This window comes from Falco peregrinus, chromosome 13 (genome assembly GCF_023634155.1).
Source record: "Falco peregrinus isolate bFalPer1 chromosome 13, bFalPer1.pri, whole genome shotgun sequence".
Taxonomy (NCBI): domain Eukaryota; kingdom Metazoa; phylum Chordata; class Aves; order Falconiformes; family Falconidae; genus Falco; species Falco peregrinus.
In genome coordinates, this window is record NC_073733.1 from 14,949,989 (window position 1) to 14,976,496 (window position 26,508).

The window sequence follows — 26,508 nt, forward strand, 5'->3', positions numbered from 1 at the left end:
CTGGGCAGGCGCCAGTGCTGATGGGGTCTCTGTCATCTCACCTGCCTGTCCCATGGATGCGGTTTGGGGCTGCACGCTCCTCACCTGCGTGTGCGGGGCCCTTAAGGAAGAGCCAGACTTGGAGTGAATGAAGGGTTGTTGTGGTCAGCACTACTCATCCCTGCTCAGCAGGGGTCCCATCCTGGCCGTGAGGGCAGGGGGGCAGTTAGGTGGCAGCCACCTTCTATTTATGATCCAGAGCGTGGCTGCCTGCTGCTGCCTGCTACTGTCTGCTCTCCCATTCGGCAGAGCCGCGTGGCTTTACTGTCATTGCACTGTGTTGGGGGCTACAGCTGAGAAGCCGTGCATCGTCTCGCATATCACAAAGGGAACCTGAAAAACACGTGTTGTGTTTTGTTTTGCTTACATTCTTTCCAAATAACAAGTGTTTGCCTCTGTGTGGCCAGACGGTAATATCAATGCCTTCCTTTCTTCTAGTATGGAAGAGAAACAGATCAGCTGAACAAACTGAGCAGAAATGATGGAAGACAAAACCTCTTTTCTTTCGACCCAGAAGTCCAGGTAAACATCACCCGTGTTTGCAAATGTGAGGTTTTGTTCTCTGTGCCGTGTCTCCCCCATTCCCTTGCATGGCCACGCTGTTCGCCTACAGAGGCAGCGCGGTTTGCAGGACAGAAGTGCAGCCCACATCCCTGCCAGCGAGAGCTGGACAAGACGCCAATACTCTGGTGATCGCTCAAACAGAAGGAAAGACTCGCAGCAGTCCCACACACCGCCTCCCTCCAGCTTTGCTGGCTTCTGTGATGCATCTTGATGTGGCTGGATTATCACCTGGGCCTCTGGGAGCTTCTTAGGGTTGCAGAAGTGGAGAAGTGGTATTGCAAGGGCACCAGCATCACTGCATGGGCTCAGCACGTGTGTTGAACCACTTGCTTTTAAGATAGATGCCTCTAAGCATCCTGGAGTGCAACATTACTTACTGTGGTCAGACAAACCCAGTTCCTGGCTTCTCTGGGTAAATGTTAAAAGGTCTGACAACATAAGAAGGAGCTTGCTTCTGCTCCTCGGTGCGCTGTCTGTCATCCAGTCTGGCTTTCTGCCGCTTTGAGAGTGGGATAGGGAGCAGTGATGTCAAAGACCATGATAGGGCTTTACAGGGAGAGCCACAGTCTTCAGGGAATTTTCAGATGTAGGGGACATACAAGCAGAAAAAACACCCCATGCCGTTCTCATGTGCCGGAGTAGGGGTTCACTGACTAGTGGCTTGTTTTCTTTTCAGCTTTGATGCCTTTGTTGAGCTCTCTGCCAAGGTCCAGGTGTGGGATTTCAGTGGAATGAGCTGCAATTGTTAACACAGTTTTAGAGAATTGTTCCAAGTTATTTCATAGTTGCTGGTTCTCCTTCTGGAGTGCTTTGGCTTGTTCGCACCTGTGAAAAAGAACATTCTGGTTTAACAAGGAAATGTAATTACTCTTTAAAAGGCTTAGTTGTACAAAATGAGAGGTTTTGTCTTGGCACTTCTTTAAGGTCTTTAACAGGAAGAAGATAAGCATCCAGGAGATCCAGGAGGCTTTTTCTTTTTAAGAGAAGCTTTGAGAAGTTTCCTATATTCTAGTCAGATAATAAAAATGGAAATATTATTCAGTGTGGAGTGCCTAAGATATCTTTTTCCCCCCCCCTAACCAAACGACTAGGCTGAATTCACTGCCCTCCCCCTCTACCCAGAGATTTTCACTCTGATGTGGATCAGTCTGATCTGCTATAATACTGGGCATTCAAAATCAGTGCCCTAGTTGATGCTGGTGTGCATGTGCACAGTTGTGTGCCTGGTGCTAAGGAAACTGGGGGCAGGAACATATACCTGCAACATGCTTTCATAATTGAAAGGAATTAGGAGAAACAATGGGAAAAGTTTCCCAGAACCGGATTAACAATGGCAGCATACTTTGCTGAAATTACTCCATTGTGAGGTATCGGCGCCCAGCGATTGGCGTGCAGGTTTCTGCAGGATTTGAGGGGGGAAAACCAAACAGAACTATGCCAGATGGTCACTGAGGCATGTACTGGTTTTTAGGGGTGTTTGGTAGCTCTGTGTCCCTGGTACAATGGCAATGGTGAAGCCTGAGGGTCTTTATCTGGCTGATGGTATTGTGGTCATGTACGTGTCCGCTCCCCGGGAAGGGCGGATGGCGAGGCACAGACCAGGCATGGATGTTCTGGGTTAGGAAGGAGGTGATTATAATCCAGCCTGTTTGGATTGCCCAGCTGGCTCTGCAGGCAGTCTTTGTTGTTTGTAACCACACCGGTTGTTGCTGTGCATCTAGAAATGCCTTCCACTTTCAGATGTTGTTCATGATCTCCACGGCATGTGCCTGCTCTCTATTTCAAGCACAGGGTCTATCTCTTAAACTAGTCAAATCTTCAGAGTGGAAGGTACTTTTCTGAGTGTAACAACCACCTACGTTCCGCATTCTTCCCCAAGCTCTAAGCGGTGTTTGGGAAGATCCCCAGGGTTACAGCAAAGCAGAAGGGAACTGAAATCATACTGAGGTTTAGTTTCCTGTGCTCCACAAACCAGATTGCTAAAAACTGTTACATCCCCATGAATTCATGTCTTGAATACATTTGTGTAACATCACCAAATGGCACTCCATTGTGAATGTCTTGTAACTTTGGTACCACTAGAAAAAAATGGATCAAGGTACTATTGGCCATGATGTGATCCCTCAACATTATTCAGGCGTTTATTTTCTTTTTTAATGAGACCAGATTTGTTTGTTTGCTGTCTAGAGGCTAGACTTCTCGGGGATCGAGCCAGACGTGAAGCCATTTGAGGAAAAGTGCAGCAGGCGCTTCATGGTGTGCTGCCAGGACTTCTCCCTCAACCTCCTCGCCCAGCTCAGCGACAGGTCGGAAGGAGGACCCACCAATGTAAGGGGAGCTCTGGCATGTCCCGCTTTGTCTTCTTTCTCCTCACGGGCAACAAAACCACTCAGCAGGTTAATCTAGGTGGATAAAAAGGTCCCATTTTGCCATGAGCTCCAATGGGACCTGGGCAGGTGGTGACTGCTGGCCCAGTGTCATTGCAGGATTTGTCTGCCTTGGTATTGTGATGTTCCAAAAATGTGTTTGGGGACAGGGTCTGTCCTGATGCGCCTCAGCCCGCCAGGAACTGGGAAATCTGGGAAATGAGTGGTTTGGGGGCATAGGGAGTGGGGAGCGTGTCTGCCATGTCCTGGGTCCCTGTGGAAAGTTCTGCTGGTAAATGACTAACGTCCCATCTCCAAACAACTCACTGCTGTGTTGTATTTCATTTCCCCTAATGGCAAGGGATTTCCCTGTTCTGAAACCTTCTTCTGACTCCCAGCCTAACTGTGTTCACAGCCACTATGTTATATGTGTTTGTTATTGTGCCAAAGTTGTGCCTTAGCCTAAAAAGCTCTTCCTTGTGTTTTCTGAGCTTCTGATGTCAGTAGACAGCTGTTACCTCTCTCCACAGCCTTTGTTCTGCCGGGCTGAACAGACCAGGCTCCTCCAGTCTTTCCTCCCAAAATGTAATCCCTGTTATCATGTCCAGCATTTGCTTTGGCTGGAGTCAGCCTTTCGAGCAAGGGTGCCAGAGCAGCAGATAGCACGGCGGGGGGGCAGCGGCACTGGCACTGATCTTTGCCGATGGTACCTTGCCTGATGCCAGTTAGGACTGCAGAGGCTTTTTTGTGATGGTTTCGTACTGGCAGCTCACAGCTAGCACACCAGGCTCATTCTCCTCAGTAACTCCCAGTGGATGAATGCATTGCTGATAACAGAGATTCTTCTTAATCGTCTTTAATCAGGCCCAGAGTCAGACTTCATCAGCACATTTTTAGTATTGTTATAATGCCTTCAAGTTATGCTGTAATGTCTTGGACAAACTACAGTCTTATCTTCAGGCCTTCATTTTTATTTTTTTTTTTCTTACGCGGACGCACGCCTGCTAGGATTTTTGAATTAAACATACATGAAATTAGTGCCACTTGCCTTGTGCTCTCAAGGTCAATAGCTACAAATGACTTGGCAGATTTCGCACATGCAGTTCCTCAGCAGTGTTAGCCTTGTATTTGAGCTTTCCTGGTTGGGAGAGCTAACCTTGCTCCTGTGCCATCCGGCACAGAGCAGCTGAGGAACATTTTGAGTGTCTTGAGTTGGGTCATCCAGAGCTGATTGACTTTGGACAACAAGTGAAGTGGTCCTTGGCGTGTGAACGTAAACACTCTTAAGTTGATTTCTTTCTCAATGCAAAGGATAAACAGCTCTGATTGGGTCATTTTCCTAACTTCATAGTTTATCACTTATATAAAAACCCCTATGGATTTCATTCTTTACATTTCATTGATGGTTTTAAAGTAGCTTTGTTCAAATTGACCGGATCAAAATGCAAGAAGGTGCGGGTAAAATACGAGTTTATGTATTTATAAAGCAAATAAACATGGATCGTCTGTAAGAATTATCTAAAATGCTGGCGTGCAAAACTAAAGGAACAAACAGGTGCTGAAGGCAAACCTAGCAGGGAAGGCAATGTATGTCGGTACTCTTGAGCCTGTAGCATGCGTTTTTTTCTTGACACATATATTCAATCAAATTTCCAGGTGGAGCCCTTTTTCCTAAGTTTGGCATTATTTGACCTGAAAAATAATTGCAAGATTTCAGCTGACTTTCATGTGGACTTGAACCCTCCGTCTGTCCGTGACATGCTTCTGGATAGCTCTGCGTCTGGAGCGGAGGGAGCCAAGGGACGTTCGCCAGGCGAGAGCTTTGTGCACGGCATCCCCGAGTCATGCCTGCGCTACATAAAACGGGTGAAGAACTGATTTTTCTCCTCGTTCTGTGTCTCTGTTGAGCTGTGCCTGTTCGGTAGAGTTGCACTGTGTTGCTGTGCACTGTGGAGAGGCAGCAGTCAGCTTTTCTCTTGAGCGGTGGGGTTTCGGTCGGTGTCTCAAGCAGATTACCACTTCAGGCTCACTGGCAGCAATGGGCAAAGCACCAAGTAGAGTTTTCCAGGACTTGACCATGTTCAAGCCTTGTGAGCCCCCATGGCCCATCCATAGCAGTGACCTGAGCAGGGTCTGTGTGGGCTGTGGGAAGGGACAGCGAGATGACTGGGGCCAAACGCCGCGGTGCAGGTAAGGGTTTCCTGCTCTCTGACAGCCTACTCTGTATCTGTTGCAGGGCGTTTTCTCTGTGACTGACCCACACGTGGAGATCTTCCTGGTGGCCCGTGTGGAGAAGGTGCTGCAGGGCAGCATTACACACTGTGCAGAGCCGTACATGAAAAACTCGGACCCAGGGAAGGTATTGGATGGGGCCGTGGGGGTATGTACTTAGTGATGCTGCCTGCTGCTGCAGGGAGCAGTGTGGTCTGAAACTTGGGCTGTTTCTGCTGCTCTTCAGCTTCTTTCTGGCCCGTATTGGTCTTCATCCATTCTGCCACTTGCTGTGTTCCCAGGCTGGCTTCAGCTGGGCTGTCCTGGGGGATTTGGTTCCTTCCCTCGGAAAGAGGCGGAGGATTTTGAGCCGAGCAGCTGGGGCAGGGTGACCACGAAGCAAAGTCTGGGCTGGCAGCAAAAAACTAGGACACTCCATCCCCAGAGAAACAGGCTGCACTGCTAAAAGGTGCTACACGCAGTGTCTTGGACTGGTCCCAGCTCACTCCCACTGGGAACAGTGATGTTTTAGTAGCAGCAAAACGTGGGCTTTGCACTTGATTCTGCTCACCCTGCCTCCGTCTTGCTCTGCGCAGAGTGCCGTGATCATATGGGGAAACTTATGCAAAGGGTGGTCAGGGAGGGGACCTGGTGATGCCGGTGGCACCAGTCGCTGCATACCGGGTGGAGCTGATGCTGCCATGCTGCAGCCAGTCAAAATTAGTCCCTGATAGGAAGATCAATGTATGGAACGCCTGGTATGTGATGGCATTCCCTCAGCACGCTTTGCAAGTCTGTATAGGATGAGCTAATTACGGTCAGTTTTGGAAAATAAACTAATACCCATTGGAAAAAAAAAATACTAGTAATACATAAATAATAAATAAAATATCCTGACAGTTTAATGCAGAATCAAGAGGAGTTTTAATTTGACTGTGCCCACAACATGTTTGCTATTGCTTTGCAAAAGTAATAATTGGGGATGGGGGTGGGGGTGTGTGTGCGTGTGTGAAGTGATGGACAGGGATGCCTGTTGGCTGCTTGAGTGACTGTTGTGCGGTGTGCCTGGGGAGCTGTGCGGTGTGCAGTACAGAGAGTTTCTCCTCCCTGGAGAGTGCAGCACTCTTTATTCCTTTTCCAGGGCAGTGTGGAAGCCAGGGCACACACTGACCTCTCTTGTGTTTTGCAGACTGCCCAGAAGGTCCATAAGGTGGCCAAGCAGGTGTGCAGCCGTCTGGGGCAGTACAGGATGCCGTTCGGCTGGGCTGCCAGGTTGGTCACGGTGGGCTGCGCTTTGGCCGTGGTGGGAGCTGCTGCTGCCAGTTATCCGGGACACGATCCGGCCGAGTGGGCAACGGGCCAAGTGACTGGAGTCAGTGGAGTTGCAGCCGAGGGCAGAATCTGGCTTCAATTCCCAAGGCAGAATGGGGATCGGCCTGAAATGTTCCATCTAGAATTAGAAACAAAATATTAAAAAGTAAACAGTGCTGGGAAGACAGTAACCTTCCTGCTGACCTGTAGCTACTGCTATCAGGACAGAACATTCCTGAAGATGAATTACACTGTCCCGTGCTACTGCGGGAATCGGTGTGGGAATTGGCACAGCAGTTTCCTCCTGGCATCAGCCATTGCCAGGGACAGGGTGAGAGCGGAGGGTGTCCTGGCCTGGCGGTGGCAGTAAGCTGGGGTTTGTCTCCCATCTTAGACTCTGCTTTAATTAATGTTCTTCAGAATGACTGGAGATAGTGATCCCAGTCCCTCTCTGTTCTTTTACTGGGACCGATAAACTACATCAGTGCTAATCCCTTAAATCTTAAGTCAGAGGAAGGCCTGAAGGCGAGTTCATCCCTCTGCCACTGCCTCCTGTTGCTAAATTCTTCTTTGGTACTAACAAAAGGGATGGTAATGACATGGGAACACCAGATGACCGTCGCAGTGGGCTGAGATTCAGTGGTATGCAGCTTGCAATGTGTATTCTTGAGCTAGATTTTCCTGTGACACTGGCTGCTTAGCTTTGGGATGGTGTTTTGGGGATGTAGGTTGCTGCTGGGAGCCAGCACACAGCCTGTGCAGCGCCTCAGCCCTCGTTCAAGTGATGCCTCAGCCTAGTGGTGGGCTCTGTGTGGGCATGGGCTTTGGTGGGCTCTTCAAATTTGTTCCTGCTGGGTAAAGAGCTGCATTTGGAGAACAAGAAGTTGAGTGCCCAGCTGCGGGGAGCTGTATTGTTTTGCATCCCTGGAACAGTTTCCCTCTGGGTTTCAAAGGGAGGTGTTTTCTCGGAGAGGGAGTACAGATGCTTTAATGTTCTTATTCTACAGATACCCGCAGCCTTTATATTCAAGGGTAAAGATGCTGGTATTCATCCAGGGCAGAGTCCAGTCTCCTGCTCTGGGTTTTCAGGAGGAAGCTGATGTATCTCCTGAGACTGGTCTTCATTGCACACTCCTTTCTTAGGAGGGTTTCCATGCTCTGACCCCATGTGCAGTTAGGAAGATACTTTACCACTTGGTGTTAGTGGGAAGGGGTTAGAAGGATGTTTGCGCCTGGGGACCAGGCTTGGAACTGGGCTGTGTATGTCCTTCTCACCTGGCTGGGGAGAAGGGAAATGGGTGATGTCCCACACAATGTAGTGTGACACGATGGATTGCAGTCTGTGTGAGGTCTAAGCACCACATGAGGATGGGAGAGTGATCGGGAAGTCTAGCGGTGTTCAGAGCAGTCACAGGCCAGTGAACCTCTTGCCTGATAAACTGCCCTTCAGCCTGATCTGTCAATGACCTCAGTGTCTGCATATCTGCCAACATTTAATAAATGTGTCTCTTCTTTTCTGCAGACCAGTTTTCAAAGACTCCCAAGGCACTCTTGATGCTGAAGGAAAATTCTCACCTCTGTACAAGCAAGACAGCAGCAAACTCTCTAATGAAGATATGCTGAAGCTTTTAGCAGAGTATAAGAAGTAAGTGTAACAGACCGGTGCAGAGACTAAGCAGGCATTTTAATATAATTTTTAAACAGTTAAGCATAAGCATGAGATGATCTAAAATACTCAGAGGGTAATAAAAAGCACTGCTGATGTGCTCAGCACCTGAGCTTTCAAGGTTCACACTCTTGTTCCTTTCTCCCTAACACAGACCAGAGAAGACAAAACTACAGGTCATTCCAGCCCAGCTAAATATCGTCATCAAAGACATCCCGCTGGACTTCACAAGTAAGGATCTTGCATCTTAAAATAAATGCTGATGGCTCTAGCCTCAGGAGTTAATGCTTCTATGGGGAGTTTTGCTGTTTCATTAACAGGAGTATCTCGGGGCTGCAATGAGAAATGAGTAATACAGCACAACCACGGACTTGTAAGTCTTTCCAATGGATTCTGTGGAGGGATGTGGTCCAAGTGCAGAGGTTTACCTGAGAGGTGCATCTGCTTTGCAGTTTGACCATCACATCCTAAATCTAAAGGAAGCTACCTGCCTGCTTTTGCTGGTTTTAATTATTATTATTATTATTATTATTATTATTATTATTATTATTATTATTATTATTATTATTATTATTATTATACTAATCTTATATAACATTTTTGATCCCTAACGCCAGAGGGCTTCACAAACATATGGTCAGTGTCATTTTTTACTTCGCATTTAAGAAACCGAGGCAAAGAAAAGACTCGTTATATGTTCAGTGTCACTCCATGGGCCTTTGGCAGCTCCTGTCACAGGTTCTGTCATCTGCTTCCCTGTCCAAAAGGCTTTTCTGGTGACTTAATTTTTCTTTGAAAGGCCATTACTTGAGATGAACTCTCCCTCACGGTGGATGTGAGTCCCAGTGAATTAGGCAGGGCTTGTGCACTGGTGTTCGGAAACAAACATCTTTCTGAAGCAGAGAGTGGAAAAGGACTGATGCAGTGGGACTGACACACTTTGAGACACCAGTATCAAGGCATCATCTCAGCAGCCTGTCTGCTTGAGTCAGGTGATGTCTGCATGATAAAACAGGAACTTGATGGGTCACATTCCTGGAAGACTCAAGGTGCAGGTCCTGGGCAGAGCAGCTGTCCCTACCCAGACGTGGGTTATTCACAAGACGCTTTGACCTTGCCCAGAGCTGCAGGAAAGTGCCACTCCTGCAGTCCCCACTGGCAAGGAGAGCAGAGCCCTGTGGTGCCCATCCACCCCTCTTTTCTCAATATTGCTAATGCATTTGGGGACCACAGGTGTTGCATGATCAAGGGGAGAATTTTCCCTTCATCATTTCAATGGGAGTGGTCCAAGTCCTGCTGCCTCGTCTGGTGTGAAGAGGACTGCGTGCTTGAAGAGTTTCAGACCCACAAATTTCCTTTCACACGGGCTGTACTTCCCATGTTTGCGGGGTGCGCACTTACCCAAGCTTTCCTTCTCTTCCAGATTGTGTCACGGCTTCTTATATTCCTATAAAGCCTTTTGAGAAGAACTGCGAGGACATTGCAGTTGAAGTGGAGGAGCTTGTCCCAGAAGTTGCAAAATACTGTTATCCCTTCACTGTCTACAAAAACCACCTCTACGTCTACCCCTTGCACTTGAAGTATGAGAACCAGAAGGTGTTTGCAAAGGTGAGTGACCCGCGGAGCAGGCTGCAGCCAGGCTCAGCGGCCTCTGGGCTGATGCTGCTGACCTGTAGCGATGGCTCATCCTCCTGTTCTCCCTCATTCCAGGCAAGGAATATTGCTGTCTGTGTCGAGTTCAGGGATTCAGATGAAGCTGATGCCAGGCCGTTAAAGGTAGGTGCCGGCTAACGGGGCTGCCATTTGCTCGCTGTGTGCCAGCCGGGCTGAGCAGGACGGTAGGAAAGCACTGAGTTTCCATGCTCGCTGTTCTAATTTGGCCAGCTAATTTAGGGTAGCAGCAACCCTGAACGCAGCTTTTCATTTGTGTTTCTAGTGTATATATGGCAAACCTGGAGGCCCTCTCCTGACCACAAATGCATATGCTGCCGTGCTGCATCACAACCAGAGTCCAGAGTTCTATGACGAGGTAAAACAAAATAGTGGGAAATAACAGTTTTTCCTGGATGCTACAAAGCCAAGGGGCCTTTCAGGATACCTCTTTTTCCAGGGCTGGGTGAAGTACGGGTAAAAATAATCGCCAGCCCTTTGCCTCAGTAGAAGGGCTCAGCAGAGCCAGAGACTTTGTCAATTTTTAATGCCAGTTTGTTTTCTGCTGTCTTTACTGTCATGCTTTGTGCACTCCAATCACACACCCCCATTAATAAGTAATGTGTAAATGTGATGAACACATTAGGCAGGAGTTGTTTAAGATGGGTAGGAATGTGTCTTGTGTAACTGCATGCAACATAGCATTTCTGAAATAAAATAGAACTTAAAATATTACTCCACAACTAAAAATACAGTCTTATCTATCATGGTATCATTTTAGATTAAAATTGAGCTTCCAATTCACCTCCATCAAAAGCATCATTTGCTTTTCACCTTCTATCATGTCAGCTGTGAAATTAATACAAAGGCAACATCGAAAAAACAGGACACCGTTGAAACTCAAGGTATGTTCAATGCTTATATTACTTCTGTTGGAATGTAGAAGTCCAAGATAAAATGGATGTAGGGACATGAAGAAATATTTGATTAAAATACTAGCCTATCTGAATTTTCTTTTTTGAAAGCAACCTAGTACAATTCACACGTCTACACTGGAATAAAACACATCGCTTTTATTGCATACTAAAGTTCATTTTTGCTGCAATCTGACAGCTATTTCTGCGTGTTCTTGACTTGGCTTGCATGAATGAGCTATTGTCACTCAGGTCACCAACAAAAACTTGATGCTAGATCAGGGCCTCAGGGGCTGATCCTACCAAAACCAGGGATGTGTAAGGGACTGAGTGCACCCAGGTCCCACGGGTTGGGCTGCCTCTCCGTGCAGCCTGTCCTCAGGCGACTGAAGGATGCTCGTCATGATGCCCAGCCGTGGCTCACGCACTGTTATCTACCCCTCAAACCCACTCCTGATCTTGGTTGTGCTGTGTCTTGAGTATCGTTCACCAAGTCACCAGCTAAAATGTGCTTTAACAAGGCTGACCCAGCCGATCCCAGCCTCGCTGAGGCCGCGGCACAGCTGCGAGTTTGATTTTCTGAGGGTGAGACACAGCTCTTTTTGGAGCTTGAGCTAAACAGGTATAGCTGTGTCTCTGCTAATTCTGGTCCACTCTGCAGTGGGATACGCTTGGGTCCCGTTGCTGAAGGATGGGCGGATTGTCACCCTGGAGCGGCATTTGCCGGTTTCATCCAACCTTCCACCTGGCTACCTGGGTCTTGGGGACACGGAGTCACGAAAGGTAAGAAGCCATTTAAAATGGACTTAAATGTAAAAGGAAGAGGAAAGCTGAGCTTTTGTTACCGCTGGAAGTTCTGGGCGGTCTGTTGGTTCTCTGCTCAGCTGAAGAGAGCCCTACGGCAGGGCAGCCCCCAAAACTTAAGGTTCTTAGGGACGGGAGACAGGGCACTTTTAATTCCACTTTCTGTGGTTATGTAGATTGCATAGAATATTTTTGTGCCAGGCTGAACTGGGCTGGGGCAGTGGCACAGAGCAGGAGCGTGGGGATGTGCTCTGCGTGCATGTCCTCGCAGGGACGCCTCTGCCCTGCTGCAGTCAGGTCGCTGGTGTTTGTGCTTGGGGGGAACCCCTTCTCCCACCGCAGCCTGTACCTTCTGACCAGGCATCTGTCTGCACAGAGCCACCTTCTCACTGCAGTCTGAAATCAAGTATTTGAATGTTGTCTGTTCACAGCAGCCCAGCGTGGATGCGAAGTGGGTGGATGGAGCAAAGCCACTCTTTAAAATCAGAATCCATTTGGACTCAACCATTTACACCCAGGTAAGTTGAGCACCTCACTCTTAAAAGATTTTCAACACAAATGCAGAGGAAGCAATTGCTGTATCTCTACTACTGCTGTGCTGTAGGTGCTATGGGAAAGAGGTACCTGGTGTTTGCAGAGCAGCACTGAGATACTTCTGTAGGAGCTGGTCTGGGATTACTTGCAGGGATCTGCTCCTCTGGATGTGAGAGACAGCTGGGAGTGGATGAGCCTGGGGAGAGGCTGATGTTTTCTTGGCCAGCTGCACTGTAACTAGGCAGGACCAAGGAGACATTTGAGCAAATGAGCTACTTCAATGATGCAAAAGAGAGAAGCGGTGCAAATGAGAGATTTTTGCCAAATATCAGATTGCTTATTGAATTTTTTTTTAAAGTTTCCTGACAACAGCAGACACAAGGAAACAAAAGTCCTGATTTCCCTTTGAAACCAGTTCAGGCTGTTTTACCATGTCCTTGTGTGTTCTGCTGTTTTAGGGTAGTGACAGACTTCCCCAAGCTTCATGTGATGTGCAGCAAGGATCCCTATCACATGTCCTGGGGCACCTCCTGTCAGCACTGCTCCAGGAAATGCCCTTGGCAGGGCTTGTTGCCCTGTGCTGGGTGTAGTCAGCTGCACTCACATCACAGCAACTCGCTTTCAGCATCATCTGTAATCTGGGTTAGGGTTTTACTAATCCCGTGCAGCACTGAGAGCAGCACAGTCGTTTCACTCCCAACCAAACTGCATTTACAGATACTTTTCAGGGTTAAATACTCCAGTAATTAAATTGAAGGAGGAGGGAGAGGAGTAGGAAGGAGAGTCAGCCTCAGGTGGACAGTAGGAGGTCAGTATGGCAATGTCAGTCACAGCCGGGAGAGGAGGGCTCCCGGTGCTCCAGGCCAGCGTTGGATGGCGATTGGGACTCAGGGCAGTGCAACCACAGGAGAATTTTAACTGTTTGGTTAAAATTCTGGCAGTTTGGTGCTTAATCTCAGTGTTAGCTGGGAGTCAGGGGATGGGCAGTGACTGGGTACATTGGAAAAGGCAGGGAGCAGTACTGAAGTCCTGGGGGATGGCAGCCAGGGACCAAGAGTGCCTCTGGTAGTGACATGGAGCTTGCTAGGGACATGGCCTGCTGCTGCAGGCAAGTCAACAGATTTTCAAGTGTAAGCTGCGTAGTAGGGGTTGACAGATATTAAGGTTGCTGCATTGAACTTGTTTGTCTCTTCCAGGACATGCACTTGCACAAATTCTTCCAGTACTGCCAGCTGGTTCAGGCGGGAGCTAAGGAAGTCCCAGGAGAGCTTGTTAAATACCTAAAGGTGAACAGTGCCTGCCGGTGGGCTTCCCTCGTGTTTTTACAGACCATCCGTAAACACCCAGACCCTGCCCTGTAGGAACGCGCACTGGCTGCACCACTGGTACCAGCACATTGTGCAATACCTTACCTTTGCTTACTGACACGACTGCCTGCTGCCTGTGAGCTGCTTCCCACTGCTTTTCACAGCAGATAGAACGAGTAGCCAGCATCGCTCTGCCATGCTCATGGCAAACCCTCCTTCTGGTGTGCTCGCACACTCCTCCCCTGCCGCCCTAGATCTGGTTCAAACCTTTGAACTGTAGCACAATTCCTGGTTTTTAGGATTATCCGTTCAAAACAGGATATTTTTTTTTTTCAGGCTGGAAAAGATTGGTGAGATTATCAGTCAGTTAAATCTGACCACAGATGATCTGTGACCCAGACCCAGCTTTTCGGCAATCACTGCGGCATGAGTAAGGGCCCTGGAGCAGGTCCAGCAGCAGCTTCTGCAGAGAATAGACTTGCTGGCTGCTTACTGTCCTTGTTTACTTCCATAGAATCATAGAATGGTGTAGGTTGGAAAAGACCTTTAAGAGTCAAACCATTAACCTGGCACTGCCAAGGCCACTACTAAACCATGTCCCTAAGTGCCACATCTACCTGTCGTTTAAACACCTCCAGGGACAGTGACTCAACCATCTCCCTGGGCAGCCTGTTCCAGTGCCAGAGCGCCCTTTCAGTGATGAAATTTTTCCCAATATCCAATCTAAACCTTCCCTGGCACAGCTTGAGGCCGTTTCTTTTTGTCCTATCGCTCGTTGCTTGGGAGAAGAGATGACCCCCACCTCAACAGCTGCCTGTTTTTGAGAGTGGTGCTGTAGCAACAGCTCAGCTCCCAGCGGTGGGGATTTATCCTCACAAAGTTACTAGGTGTGTTTCAGATAACGTAAAAATATTTTAAGAAGTAGAAATAATGGCAGGTTTTGAAGCCAGGCACTAAAGGAACAGTTGCTTTGTTGTGAGCATTTCCTCAAGGAGCTCAGCAGGTCCCAGCCCTGCCCGGCCACAGTGACCTCGCAGCACCCTGCAGCCAGGGGATCATTTACATGCTAACCACGAATGAGGACTTCGTACCTACCGATACCTCAATCATTTCAGTAATTTAAATAACTGATACAGATTTAAAACCCTTTCATTAGGCTTGAAAACTGAAAATGAAACACACTCTTTCCTAGATTTGTATCGTGAGAAGTCTGTGAGGTGGGTGGAGAGCATATGAACCGGATGATCTTGACCTTCACCAGGTCACTTAAATCCCATTTCCAACAGCAAGCTATGCTCTTCAGGGAAGAGCCTCACTGCAAGTCATTTGGCATCAGGTTTCCCTGTTCCAAAGACATTTGTGAAAATGGGAGTCACTTCAACAAAACATCAGAAGTGATGAGAAGAATTGGGAGCAAAACTTCAGCCTTAAATTTTGGGTTATTGGGGTCAAATCATAGCATGTGACCTTCAGCTAAGTCATAGCTGCCTGGGCACATCTGACAGGAAGATTAATGCGTGCCATGAGTGGATTCATGTTGCTCCCCGAAGGCATGCAGCTGGGATCCGTCAGCTGGAAGGCAGGCAGCGAGTGCTGCCATGGGTCCAAATCTGCCTGTCCTCTGGCAGGCTGCAGCCCGCACCCTGAAGCGTTTGCTAATGCCTATCCTATTGCCACAGAAATGTCTGTGGACTATAAATATTTAACATCTGCGAAATGTCGAACTAAAAGTGTCTGTGTTTTGAACATTTGTTTTAGTGTTTGCACGCCATGGAGATCCAAGTAATGATTCAGTTTCTACCTGTAATTCTTATGCAACTATTTAGAGTCCTTACAAATGTGACCCAGGAGGATGAAGTAGCTGTCAACTGCACCATGTGAGTGTTGGGTAAACCATCCGGTTTTCTTCAGTTGCAAACGCAAAGCCGCAAACTACAGTGCAAAGCAGGGTGTGGTTTCCCAGTACAAGCTGCTGAGTGGCAGCATCGCCTGCCTGGCTGCTTGCTGTCCTGAGCCTGCTGTGACACACCAGCTGCTCCCTTCCCTGGCACATCTGGGTGGCACGGGGGACATCGTGGGGCCCTTCTCCTGGGAGCTGCATGGGGAAAAAAGCAGTGTTTTAAAGATACTCCCGGTTTGTTTTTCAAAAGAAAAAGGGTTGGCTGGTGGGGATGGCTGTGTCAGCCAAGGTATTGGGGCAGCAAAAGGCTCCAGAGCACCCGAGCGTGTCCCAGCTGCAGGCAGCAGATGTGGTTTCCCTGCGGGAGCGATGCCCCAGCCTCGCTAGTCCCTTGTGTCAGGAGTGTTGCTAAAAATCCCCTGGAGCTGCAGAATCGCCGCCTCTGTGCTGGCTCAGAATACGGGGCGGCGGCTTGCGGAGCGATGCTCGGCCGTGCCGGCAGCCCCAAGAGGGCAGCACCGGCCGGGGCCCGGTCCCCGCGGAAAGCTGCTGCTGTCCCCAGGCGTCTGCAGGGCCCACAGGGAGCAAAAGGTGCAAAACCATCTTCCCCGCCTAGCTCTGGCCACGACACCCCGAAACTGATGGATGCATTAAAACATCCGTCTTCCTTCTGTGATTCTTCCTCTGTGGAGTGCTGCAGTGCAAAGCGGGATGCTGGGTGCCACCCCGTGGGGATCTTCCTCCGACTCCAGGAGGTGTACTGTGCATCCACGTACCAAAAACGTCTTGCTCCCGTGAAATCAGAGGTCAGAGGCTGAACCCTGGCCCCCCAGGGATGCAGGTCCTGAGCCCTGGTCCTCCAGGGATGTAGAGCCTGTTGCACACACAGTCCTGCACCATGTGGTCCAAGACGCGGGGACTTCTGTAAATTCAGTAAAAAAGAGCCTTGCAGAATTAATAAATTCAGGAGATGCAGGAAGGTATCAGAGTATAACAATGATGGAGAATTTTTCCTCTGCTTCTCAGCAGAGATCCTGTGGGGTTTCTGTGTTCGTTTTGCAGACTTGATGTAGTAGTATAGTTGTTCATTGTCACTTGTATTATCATTAGGAAAGGGCTCCAGTGAGGGCAGACTCCACACATGACAAGCTGTACAGTGTGCAGGAGCCTGTGGTGTGTGCAGGAGCGGCAAGGAACTTGCTCTCCGTGTATCAGGTCCGTGGATACAGCCACAGAGAACTGGGTGCAGAGATAATTAAATTCATATTTTTGTCTTCGACTCGTCTGACACCTGAGCATTGTTCAGGTGCCTAATGCTCGTTGCAACATAAATTTAAGTAGCGGCAGGCTTTAACCCTGGAGTACACGGAGGCCAAAGATTAGGATATGTCCCCTGCAGACAAATGTTTCGCCTTGCCTCCTCAGGCACTGAAGGCAGCCGGTCTGGGTGATACCTGGTCGAGCACCGAAGTGGAGAAGAGGCTTTGGCCACCTCAGCTCCGAGTGCTCTGTCAAAGGGCTGTGCTGTGGCAAGGATGGTGCAGCTACAGGAGCTCTGAGGCGTGCTAGCCTGCAAGTACGGGCTCTGCAAATCAGGCTATGCCAGCAGTGAGGCTTTTAGGGTTGAGCCGGACAGGACACACATGGTGTCTGCTTTTGTGAGCTGGAGGAACTTGCCCTTGCATTGCATGCTGAACACAAACCGCATTTCTCCCCAGGGTTCTTCTGCACATCGTGTCCAAGTGCCATGAAGAAGGTTTAGACCACTACTTGCGCTCCTTCGTAAAGGTCAGTCACGACACACCACTCTGCAAAACTCCCTGCCGGGAGCAGGCACGCTGCTGACACTGTTCCTCTTGCCTCAGTATGTCTTTCGAGCTGAGAAACCCAGTGTCACACAGGCGAAGATGACCCATGAAATCTTGGTCCTTTCCATGGCCACGATCTTGAAGCAGTCAGCAGATTTTCTAGCCATCAATAAGCTACTCAAGGTAAAGTACTGACAGTACTTGGCTGCCAAGGGTGGAGGGGAGGAAAAGGGGGTCTGGCATAAAGCCCAACACTTTCACCCATCTAAACCCACCACAGGAGCAAAGCTACCACGGCAACTCCTTGCATACGCGTCCTTGAAGTTCTCCCCTTACAACAGAGAGGAATTCTTGCAGGGAACCTGGCTGTGTTAAAGCCATGGCAGGACACAGCAAAGGGCTTTTCATTTTGCCAGTTTTACCCATTTTCTTCAAACCACACATGAGGGGTGACTCACGGGTGGCAGACTGAGTTTCTGCCTCTCTTCTGGGCCTTTGCAGGGCTTGCACCCCAAACTCTGCCGGCTCCTTGCAGGGTGCATCGGGGTGCAGAGGGGGTGGGGCTGTTCCCACCCCAAGACTGGCAGGACTCCTCCAGGTAGCAAAGGCACCCATGCCAAGCCAGCTGTGCAAGCCCAGCCATGCTTTCAAAATGCTGTTTGAACATGAGCCCTCCCTCCCACACTGCTGTTTCCTCACATAACAACTGCCGATGCTGTCAAACATGTTCAGTCCTGCTGAGAAAAATAATAGTATTCTTTGTTCATTCTAGTACTCGTGGTTTTTCTTTGAAGCACTGGCAAAGTCAATGGCAATGTACTTACTGGAAGAAAACAAAATCAAGGTAAAAATAAATTAGTTCGATGCTGCATTATAAAGCCATCACAAACAAACTCTCCTCCAAAAGTTTTTCTGAAAAAAAACTATGTAACTCTTTATTTAAAAAAAAAAAAAAACTGACAAGTGAACAGCTACCCAGATCTTTCCTTTTATTCGACTTTAGTTTTTCCCTTCTTCCCCTTTTCATTCTCAGTTTTAGTTTAAAATTTCCAGATCTCCTTACGGCTTGTGCAGCCTCCTTTTCTGTTATTAACTACTGTAGTTTCAGCCAGTGCTTGCTTTGTGCCAATGTTTTATTGGGATACAACATAATCACATGCTAAAGGGAACTTGTGCCTGCACTGGATTCTCCCCAGCTTGTAGCACTGAGCGTAGGATGCACTTTTGGTTTCAGCTGCCCAGAGGCCAGCGGTTCCCCGAGTCCTACCAGCACGCCCTCCACTCCTTGCTGCTCGCCATCATTCCTCATGTGACCATTCGCTATAACGAAATCCCCGAAGAGTCCAGGAATGTCAACTTTAGCTTGGCTAACTTCCTAAAGGTCAGCAGTTTCTTTCCTTCTCCCAGGCTTTTATCAGAAAAGGAAAGCAGAAAGAAGCAACAAGCAAACAAACGTGTTTGTACTTTAATCCTCTCTTTGGTTTCTTCAATTACAAAAACTCTGGAGGGGATAACTTTTTTTAGGAAAGAAACTTCGTCTTTCCAAGAGGGAGACTGTGATACTCTGTATGTTGTCTAGTGTCTTCAGCTGTGCCTAGCAACAGTTCAAACCCTGAGAGGAAATGTGTGCGCTCTTATTTTAAATATTTCTGTTGTCCACTGGGGTCTTAAATGAAATCATCCAAACAATTTCAGAGAAACAGGGTCAAGTGTGTTCTGGCAAGTCAGCAGCAGCCCAGAGGATCAAATCTGACTGCTGGCAGGACAGTAGTATGGAGACGATTTAGGATGATGGCTTTTATTTTTAATGATTGGTCACATGTTGCTATTTTTTTTTCTCCAGCGTTGTTTGACCTTTATGGACAGAGGATTTGTTTTTAACTTGATAAATGATTACATTTCTGGATTCAGCCCAAAAGACCCTAAGGTAAGCAGCATGTTTCTTGAAAGGTGGTTTGCACTTTTACATATCCATGTCAGGCAAGGTCTATTGTGATTATTTTATGTGACTCTTGGAGGCCCTTTTAGACACTGTTCCTGCAGAGTCTCCTGGAGGCAGAGACCTCTTTCTCTGGGCCAAGAGCCTCTATGCAGCTAAGCTTTAAAATGGTGTAGAGTCAGAACTAAAGGAGAGATTGGTTAATAGTCTGGATGAAAAAGGTAAAGAAGACCCAAGTGACAGCCACATGCGCCGACACTTAGGAGGAACAACACAAAAATTTGCCAGTTATCGCAGAGTTTCATCAAATGCTATTTAGATTCCCCAGTCCTTGTGCAGCACATTGACCTGGAAGCAAATGGGTCAAACCGAAAACAATTTATGTTTGTCTTTTTCTTCAGCTGCTGGTTGAATACAAATTTGAATTTCTTCAAACCATTTGCAATCACGAGCACTATATTCCTCTGAACTTACCAATGACCTTTTCCAAACCCAAGCTGCAAAGAGTTCAAGGTACGTTCTTTCTCAAGAGACTGGCTAGAGAGCTATAATTTATTAGTCTTGATGGCTTCTGACCAGATAGAATTTGGTTTGCTGTCAAGGAAATTTATGTTCTAGTTAGCCTGATTTACATTAACCTCGGCAAAAGATGCTGTTCTGTCGGGTTTACATCATTTTGTTCCAGAATGACATGCAATCAGTCCTTTCAGTATTTCCTATATTTAAGTTTGCACGGGACTAACAATATCTGAAAGAAACTTCCCCTATGTCAGCGCACACACAAGTTGCGCAAGTGTAATCCTCTGTTCCCACAAGTGCCAGCATCCCCTGAGAAGCAGGGCGTCTCATCCGTCAGCGCTGTGGAGAATGGAGATACAGGAGAACAGATTGAATTCACTGCTCCACTGCCAGCTCTCTGTGGCCACAAGAAGGTGATTTACGTTACCTTCTGCTTTCATTTTGAGCAAGAGTAGAGCAGTGCACGGTGCGTTCAAGCTTGTACTCAAGGCTGGGCTGAAGGCAGCCAGCGGAGAAGTTGAGCCCATGCCCAATCCTTAGCGCGTACCAAGGGCATAGGTACTGTGGCACCCCTGTGTATCCAAGCTGCTCTCACTGTCACACGGTGTCCCCTTTGGTCCTGCTGCTGCTCACCACAGGGCAAACAGGGTTGGCAAGGGGCTGAGCTGAAGCACTATGCAAGCGTGGGTGGCTGCAGCTCTGCTCCCGGTGATGAGCGGGCTGCAGTGCTGAGCCCAGCAGCGAGCCTGACCGGCCTGCTAGGGTTGCTATAGGCATAACCTCATTCCCTCTGGGTCCCAGCTTCTCATCTGTGCTGGATAAATACAGAAAGATTGCCAGGTTTGGGTGCTAACAGCCTGGCCAGGTTAAGTACCGGAGAGGAGGGTAAGGTTTGGGATTCCCCCACGTGAAAGCCCAGTGGATTTACGATTCTATGATTTATTCTGATGGAGGCAAGGGGATGTTTGGTCGTGCCTCAGGGTGCAGCCATACAAGTCCCAAAGTGGTTCCACACACATCCAAGTGGCAGAAGCAGCAGTAACTGTGAAGTATCCCTTATTTTGGTATATTTCTGACTGCTTAGGGCTTTCACGACCAGCTGTTAATCTCTTACATTTACATCAGTTTGGCTACTTGCCTGGCATAGTTTAACAAAGTGTACTGCTAGAAACGACTGAGAGAAAAGCAGCCACACTGCTTCCCTGTTGCTTATTAGTGGCATGATAACATAAGGATGCTCTTCCTTGGTTAACATTCACCTTTGCATCTGTCTCACTGTGACTGGGACCTACCAGCTGAGGTTCACGCACATCTCTTGACAGCAGAGCAGCCTGTCCTCGGGTAGCAGAAGTGCCTTTGCAGTGGTGCCTGTGCTCTGCCTGCCCTGGTAGGGACATGTTGTGATGCATCTCCATTGCAAACGTGTCTGGTTTTATGGACAGACCTGTGACTACAGGGGACAGCGGGCTCAGAGGTGGGGAGGTAGGATGTGCACATCACCGAGGAGGTATCCTGCTGGTGTGCCTCTTTATCAGCTTATTTGGATGAGCAGAGGGGACATGCCCAGCTCCCTAGTACTCTGTTTCTGGGAAAAGAAGGAATAGCGCTGAGAAGGTGGCTGAGGGGTGCTCCTGCAGCAGAAGCTGGTGCAGCCAGGCCTGCAGGCAGAGCACATCCCTGTGGCCACATCCTGTTGCATCTTGGAGCAGTTTCTCTGGAACATCGCGGCTAATAAGGGCCTGGTTGCTGGTCTGTGTCCCTGCTGCAGGGGACATGTGTGTTTCATCAGCCAGAGCAAACCCCTGAGCCTGTCCTCACAGCCAGCAACAAATTGTTATTGCAATCTTGTGATAGCAAAGAACCGAAGAGACTGGCAGAAGCTGGGAGTTAAGCAATAGCCTTATGAATAATACTAAGACATGATGTACTGTCCTGTTTCTCCAAAATTTACATTACTTATTCCTGGTTGTTTTTTTTTCCCCCCTGTCTTTTTATTTGTCACTTTTCTTTTTACACGTGTATTAGATTTTTTTTCATTTGCTGTGGAACGGTTCACTTCAGTAGGTAGGTCCAGCTGGGATCACTGAATCCTCTAGTGTCAAATTAAATATGCTGCTTCCAATCAGTTAGCTTGCATCCAACTAATGAAATAACCATGATGTGTGACACTTAGGCATTTGCTAACATGACTAACAGTGAAAGCCAGATAATGCTCCAGATTGCTTTCTCTTTCCTCTGAATCAGACTTTCACAAACCAGTAAATGCTACTTATGAATCAACAAACTTAAAAATATCTTTTGCAGCCACAGAGCTGTTGGAACCCTTTGGCTGGGATTTTCAAAGCTGTGTGTATGCACCCTGCCTTACCACAGAAAAAAATTCACACCTGTGGGGTTTTCAAAAAAAAAAAAGTCTGAGCTGAGCACACAGCATTTGTACCCTTTGGGGAAGAATGCACAGCTTTGGGGTTATTCCTTTGGGAGGCTCAAAGCAACAGTCAAGTGGTGCCTGTTGTGGCTCTGATTACGTCTATGGGTTGCCTGACAGAGCTAACGGTGTCAGAGCAAGGTCATTCATAACAACCAGAGTGCACACACACCCTGCACTGAAATCTGTGTCTCTGTCCCTTCTCTGCTGCATTATCCAGGCACCTCAGCAGAAATGATGCCTTACCCTTGTAGCAGCCGCTCCTTCAATCACAGTATATAGCCTGAATCTACATGAGACACAGGGTACAAGTTCAGTTAACCAAGGTGATTAGGTACTGAGCTGCCTTTCTCCTGGCAGTCAGTGCAGTTTTTAAGGGGTGTGTTCGATATCTGCTGGTGGGAAGGTAAAGGAGTCTCGCAGTTTCTGGTAAGCAGCTGCCTGGAACCCTTCCCTGTCTCCCCAGACCTTGAAGTGGGGCTGGAAAGCCTGGCTGGAGGATGCAGTAGTGGTTGCTTGGCACCATGTCCTTGTTTGCGTCCCCCATCCCAGCAGGAGTATTTGCCTTTTCTCTGCTCTCTGACCTAGTGAGAAGGAATGCGGTTTTCAGAGGATGTGGAACAAGCTGCAGAGAAGGCACTGCTAGGGCTGGGCAACTGCGATAAATGCCCCATCTCCACTGCCCGTTACCACCCTCCCAGCTGCCTGGTGGAGGCTGGCACCTCCGCTGCCTGGCTAGTTTGGGGATTTGCAGGATAACCCCTAGTCAGGAGCAAAACAGGCCCCAGGCAGTAAGTCGTGCTGTCTTTTCCCATTGCATCCATCTCTGACTTTACTAATTACTCTGTGGAGCGGTAAGCTTTGTAAAGCATTGCACTGCAGAAATACTTCTTTTAGCTGCTGCTGTACAGTGAGGGCTGAAATTAATGATTAGCCTGAACTGGAAGATGCCAAGTGCTTTGATATGACTTAACTCAGCGTTGCACAAAACTGTGGTCAGTTCAGGCCTTATTGAAAGATCATTGCACTGTAGGACAGAGAGCGATGAACCGTACTTGCGTGCTGTTGTGGCTTACATGACCATTGTCTTGCTCTGAACAGATCCTTGGAACAGTTCCCTTAACTATTGCCTTGCTATTTCTTTCAGATGTAAATCTTGAATACAGTTTAACTGACGAGTATTGCAGGCATCATTTCCTGGTGGGGATGCTTCTCAGAGAAGCCTCTGTTGCCTTGCAGGACAACTACGATATCAGATACACAGCCATCTCAGTCTTAAAAAATCTGTTGATAAAGCATGCCTTCGACAACAGATACCAGCACAAGGTCAGGCATATTTTGTTGGCTTTTAAATATAATGCTCTTGAATTTTGTGAAAAAACTCATGTTAGAATTTTAAATTTTGGATGGTACACCAGTGTATTCTCATTGCTATTTAGGGAGCTGTTGTAAGTAACCAATAGTTCTGGCATAATAGTAATAGCTCTGAGAAATGATCTAGGAACACAAACAGTGCAGTCAGATAACTGCAGTGCTCTTATTCATGCTATTTTAGATAAAAAAGCCCTCAGCCATTAAGGAACTTGAGAGTGTCATTAGCCAAGAGGCAGTTCAACAAAATCAAGCAACACCAATGTTCTTCTGGTCTTGGGCTTAAATTAATATCCTGCATTAACATACTGTAATTAGGAAGCCTGACTGATCTCTGTTGCAAGTCAGCTGCATGTTTTAATAATTGGTGAATCAGAGGAGAGGATGTGTGGATTCTCATGAGATGCTGGAATTCCGCTGGGTGGTAGCTTTCAGTTTTCTCTGGTCACAGTGGGAGATGGCCTTGTTTTCTTTCTTGATGCTGCTCCCTGCTGACCCATATGTCCTTGAAAGTGCCCAGCTACCTCTGCAGACACTACCTGTCCTTGCTCTAGGCTGAAAACATGCCTCTGTTTACAGTTTAGCTCCTCAAATTGCTCCTAGCGTGCTGCATTGCTAAGTTTTATCTGAGAATGTGGGCAGCCTCCTGGAAGTAACTCAAATGTGCCCGGGGCTGCTGCACCGTGCACGGACCCAGAGCCAGCTCCTCTCCCTTCTCGCCTGTTTGGAAGGGCTGAGCGGGAGGTGGGCTTGCTTTTCTCTGCAGTGAGGATCTGTGGTGACTTGCACAGCCTGGAAACAAAACCGTGGCCCCTGGTAGTTGGCAAGGCTTGATATTTCAGGAGAGGTTTGTGAGCTCCCTGCCAAGACTGGGTCAGAGGCAGCCTGTTTCTGCTCTTCTGGGTGTCTGAAAACCCTCACACTAATTCAGGAGCCGTTTGCCCCCTTGGCAGGCAGCGCTTTCCCTGCCTCCTCAAAAAACACCACCTGTCTTAAAATTGTCCCACTGGATTTTTGTGCACATGCTGTGCTCCAGGCTGCAGTGACCAGGAGACTGCCTGGAGCCGGGGCAGGATGCTCAGCTGGTGTGCTGAGACACCAAAGCAAAAAATCATGCCACAGGCAGGACAGGCTGAGCATGCTGTTGCAGTCAAAAACCCCAGCTCCATCAGTGGCTGAGAGAGGGTCTTCTCAACCCATCTCAACCCATTTATCTTTTGTCCTACTGAATTAGAAGAAAAAAATGGATTCTTACATTGGTCAATATGTGCCATTCAGTTTGCAAGTCTGAAATTTCTTTTTTTTAACCTTTTCTGCAAAGTCCAAGATAATCCATTTTTAACAATTACAAATAACATTTTTAACAAATGCATTTTAACAATTTAACAATTTTTAGCAAAAAAAAAAATTGATGTAACAGAGCCTTGCATTTAGAGAACGTTGACCAGATCGTTTTTTATCTGTATCACTTAATCCAAATTAATCTGTTCCTACAAACTGTTTTAACTAGAAGCATTTTCTGTGGAGAGTATCTGAGTGGAAGCAATAGCTAGTACTAGATGAGGAGCAAATGTTTTTGTTTCATTACTCCTGGGTGTTGCACTCAAAAATCGAGCTATGCAAGTGAATTGCCAGTTAAAGAGTTTGGAAATCCGGGATTTAGTTTGTCACACATCCTGTATGGTGGGGAATATTATTCAGCCCCCAAAATCCCTATGTGCCCCAAGCTTGCTGCTAGAAGGGTAATACATACCTGGCGGTTCTGGAAGAGGAGGTGAGAAGACAAACCAACCCATATCCTCAGACACCATCTACAGTGTGTAAATATATATATATATATAGAGAGAGAGAGAGAGAGAGACAGATGTGTATGTGTTTTGGCTCTTGTTGGAAGCCTGGGCTCTTACCTACATTTTTTTCCCTGTCTTTTTTCAGAACCAGCAAGCAAAAATAGCCCAGCTCTACCTGCCGCTGTTTGGGCTGCTCCTGGAGAACCTCCAGCGAGTAGCCAGCCGTGAGGCGCTCTACTCCTGTGCAGCTGCCTCCAGCCCTGTAAGTAAAGCCCAGCAATGCTTCTTTGCCCTCCTCCTCAGTCCTGCTGTTCCCTCAGACCCCCTGTGTGACTGCCATGCTAAAGTATGTGTAGTGCCCTGAGGTGAGGGGAGTCCCTCCAAGTGCAATGAGTTGCAGCAGGACTCAGCCTCGGACTCCAGCAGCTGTTGTGGGGAGTTGCCCGTCAGCCTGAGGGTTGTGTGTGGTTCCCAGATGGGTTTAGCCTTGCAGACTAGACTTTCCTCCTTGTTCGGGGCAAAACAACAACAACAAAAAAGACTTTTGAGAAAAACAATTAAAATTTGTAACTCACATGGGTGAAAAACAAAAGGGAAAAAACCTGCTGTGACTGACTTCAATATGTTCTGCTATTCTTTGTACTCCTCCCCAAGTCATTTGTGTCCTTGTTATAGAAGTAAGGAAATAGATTGCGGGTGTTTCTTTTAATCTAAGTTTTAAAAGCTGATCTGATTTGCCTTTTTTATTTCACGATTCTCTTCTGCAAGAGATTAGGTGTTAACTTCTATTGGTCACAAGAACCTTATAATGCTTTACAGGCATCCAGGGATGAATTCATGTACAGTTTTGCATCCCCCTCAAACAGATCCAGCCTGATTGCAGACAAAGATCCAGGTAAATCAATTTTTCTAAACTTTTAACTTTCCCATTTATTTTGAATGTAACTATTACCAACCCCAAAACCTGAAATATAGCCATCTGACAATAGACCTCTTAGAGTCTCTGTGATTTTCCCTGAATGTGTTGTCATGCCAACTGGCCTTTCTAGATTAATCAGCTTTCAACAGCAAGCCCCGTCTGTGCTGTCCAAATCACATCCTCCAGTCACTGTTTGATGCTCTGAGTGCGGGTGCAAAGGGGTTGATTGTGGGGTTTGGGTTTTTTTCAGCCTGCGGAGCAGCACTTCCAAATGGCCATGCAATGAAGCGAGAGGACTCAAAGGGATCCCTGAACTCGGAGGGAGCAACCAGTTCCCCAGATCAGAGTGCACATGTAACGTATCTGGGGTTGGAAAGAACGGTGCTCGCTGTACCAGTCTGCGGGCTGTGTTAAATAAGGGGGAGGGAAAAGGTATTCTCCATGGTAACACTCTCAAAAGCCAGCTTA

At 47.8% G+C, this 26,508-nt stretch overlaps 1 protein-coding gene across 6 annotated transcripts in view; it reads left to right on the forward strand.

Moving 5' to 3' along the window:
* The window catches only part of DOCK11 (dedicator of cytokinesis 11), an 85,266-nt gene that overhangs the window by 29,518 nt on the left and 29,240 nt on the right, over positions 1-26,508 (forward strand). For 3 of the 6 annotated variants that reach the window (XM_055817888.1, XM_055817887.1, XM_055817890.1), the window contains 26 exons: positions 478-561; positions 2,791-2,931; positions 4,626-4,835; positions 5,206-5,328; positions 6,370-6,452; positions 8,014-8,136; positions 8,312-8,388; positions 9,581-9,765; positions 9,868-9,933; positions 10,094-10,186; positions 10,589-10,712; positions 11,383-11,504; positions 11,957-12,043; positions 13,256-13,345; positions 15,125-15,243; positions 16,985-17,054; positions 17,132-17,257; positions 17,847-17,918; positions 18,309-18,455; positions 18,918-19,001; positions 19,415-19,526; positions 21,558-21,596; positions 23,108-23,286; positions 25,267-25,383; positions 25,941-26,016; positions 26,291-26,394. In XM_055817888.1, the coding sequence (XP_055673863.1) occupies positions 478-561; positions 2,791-2,931; positions 4,626-4,835; positions 5,206-5,328; positions 6,370-6,452; positions 8,014-8,136; positions 8,312-8,388; positions 9,581-9,765; positions 9,868-9,933; positions 10,094-10,186; positions 10,589-10,712; positions 11,383-11,504; positions 11,957-12,043; positions 13,256-13,345; positions 15,125-15,243; positions 16,985-17,054; positions 17,132-17,257; positions 17,847-17,918; positions 18,309-18,455; positions 18,918-19,001; positions 19,415-19,526; positions 21,558-21,596; positions 23,108-23,286; positions 25,267-25,383; positions 25,941-26,016; positions 26,291-26,394 (2,853 nt within the window). The remainder of the gene's footprint in view (positions 1-477; positions 562-2,790; positions 2,932-4,625; positions 4,836-5,205; positions 5,329-6,369; positions 6,453-8,013; positions 8,137-8,311; positions 8,389-9,580; positions 9,766-9,867; positions 9,934-10,093; positions 10,187-10,588; positions 10,713-11,382; positions 11,505-11,956; positions 12,044-13,255; positions 13,346-15,124; positions 15,244-16,984; positions 17,055-17,131; positions 17,258-17,846; positions 17,919-18,308; positions 18,456-18,917; positions 19,002-19,414; positions 19,527-21,557; positions 21,597-23,107; positions 23,287-25,266; positions 25,384-25,940; positions 26,017-26,290; positions 26,395-26,508) is intronic. The other 3 variants (XM_055817892.1, XM_055817891.1, XM_055817889.1) reach the window with 2 other exon arrangements.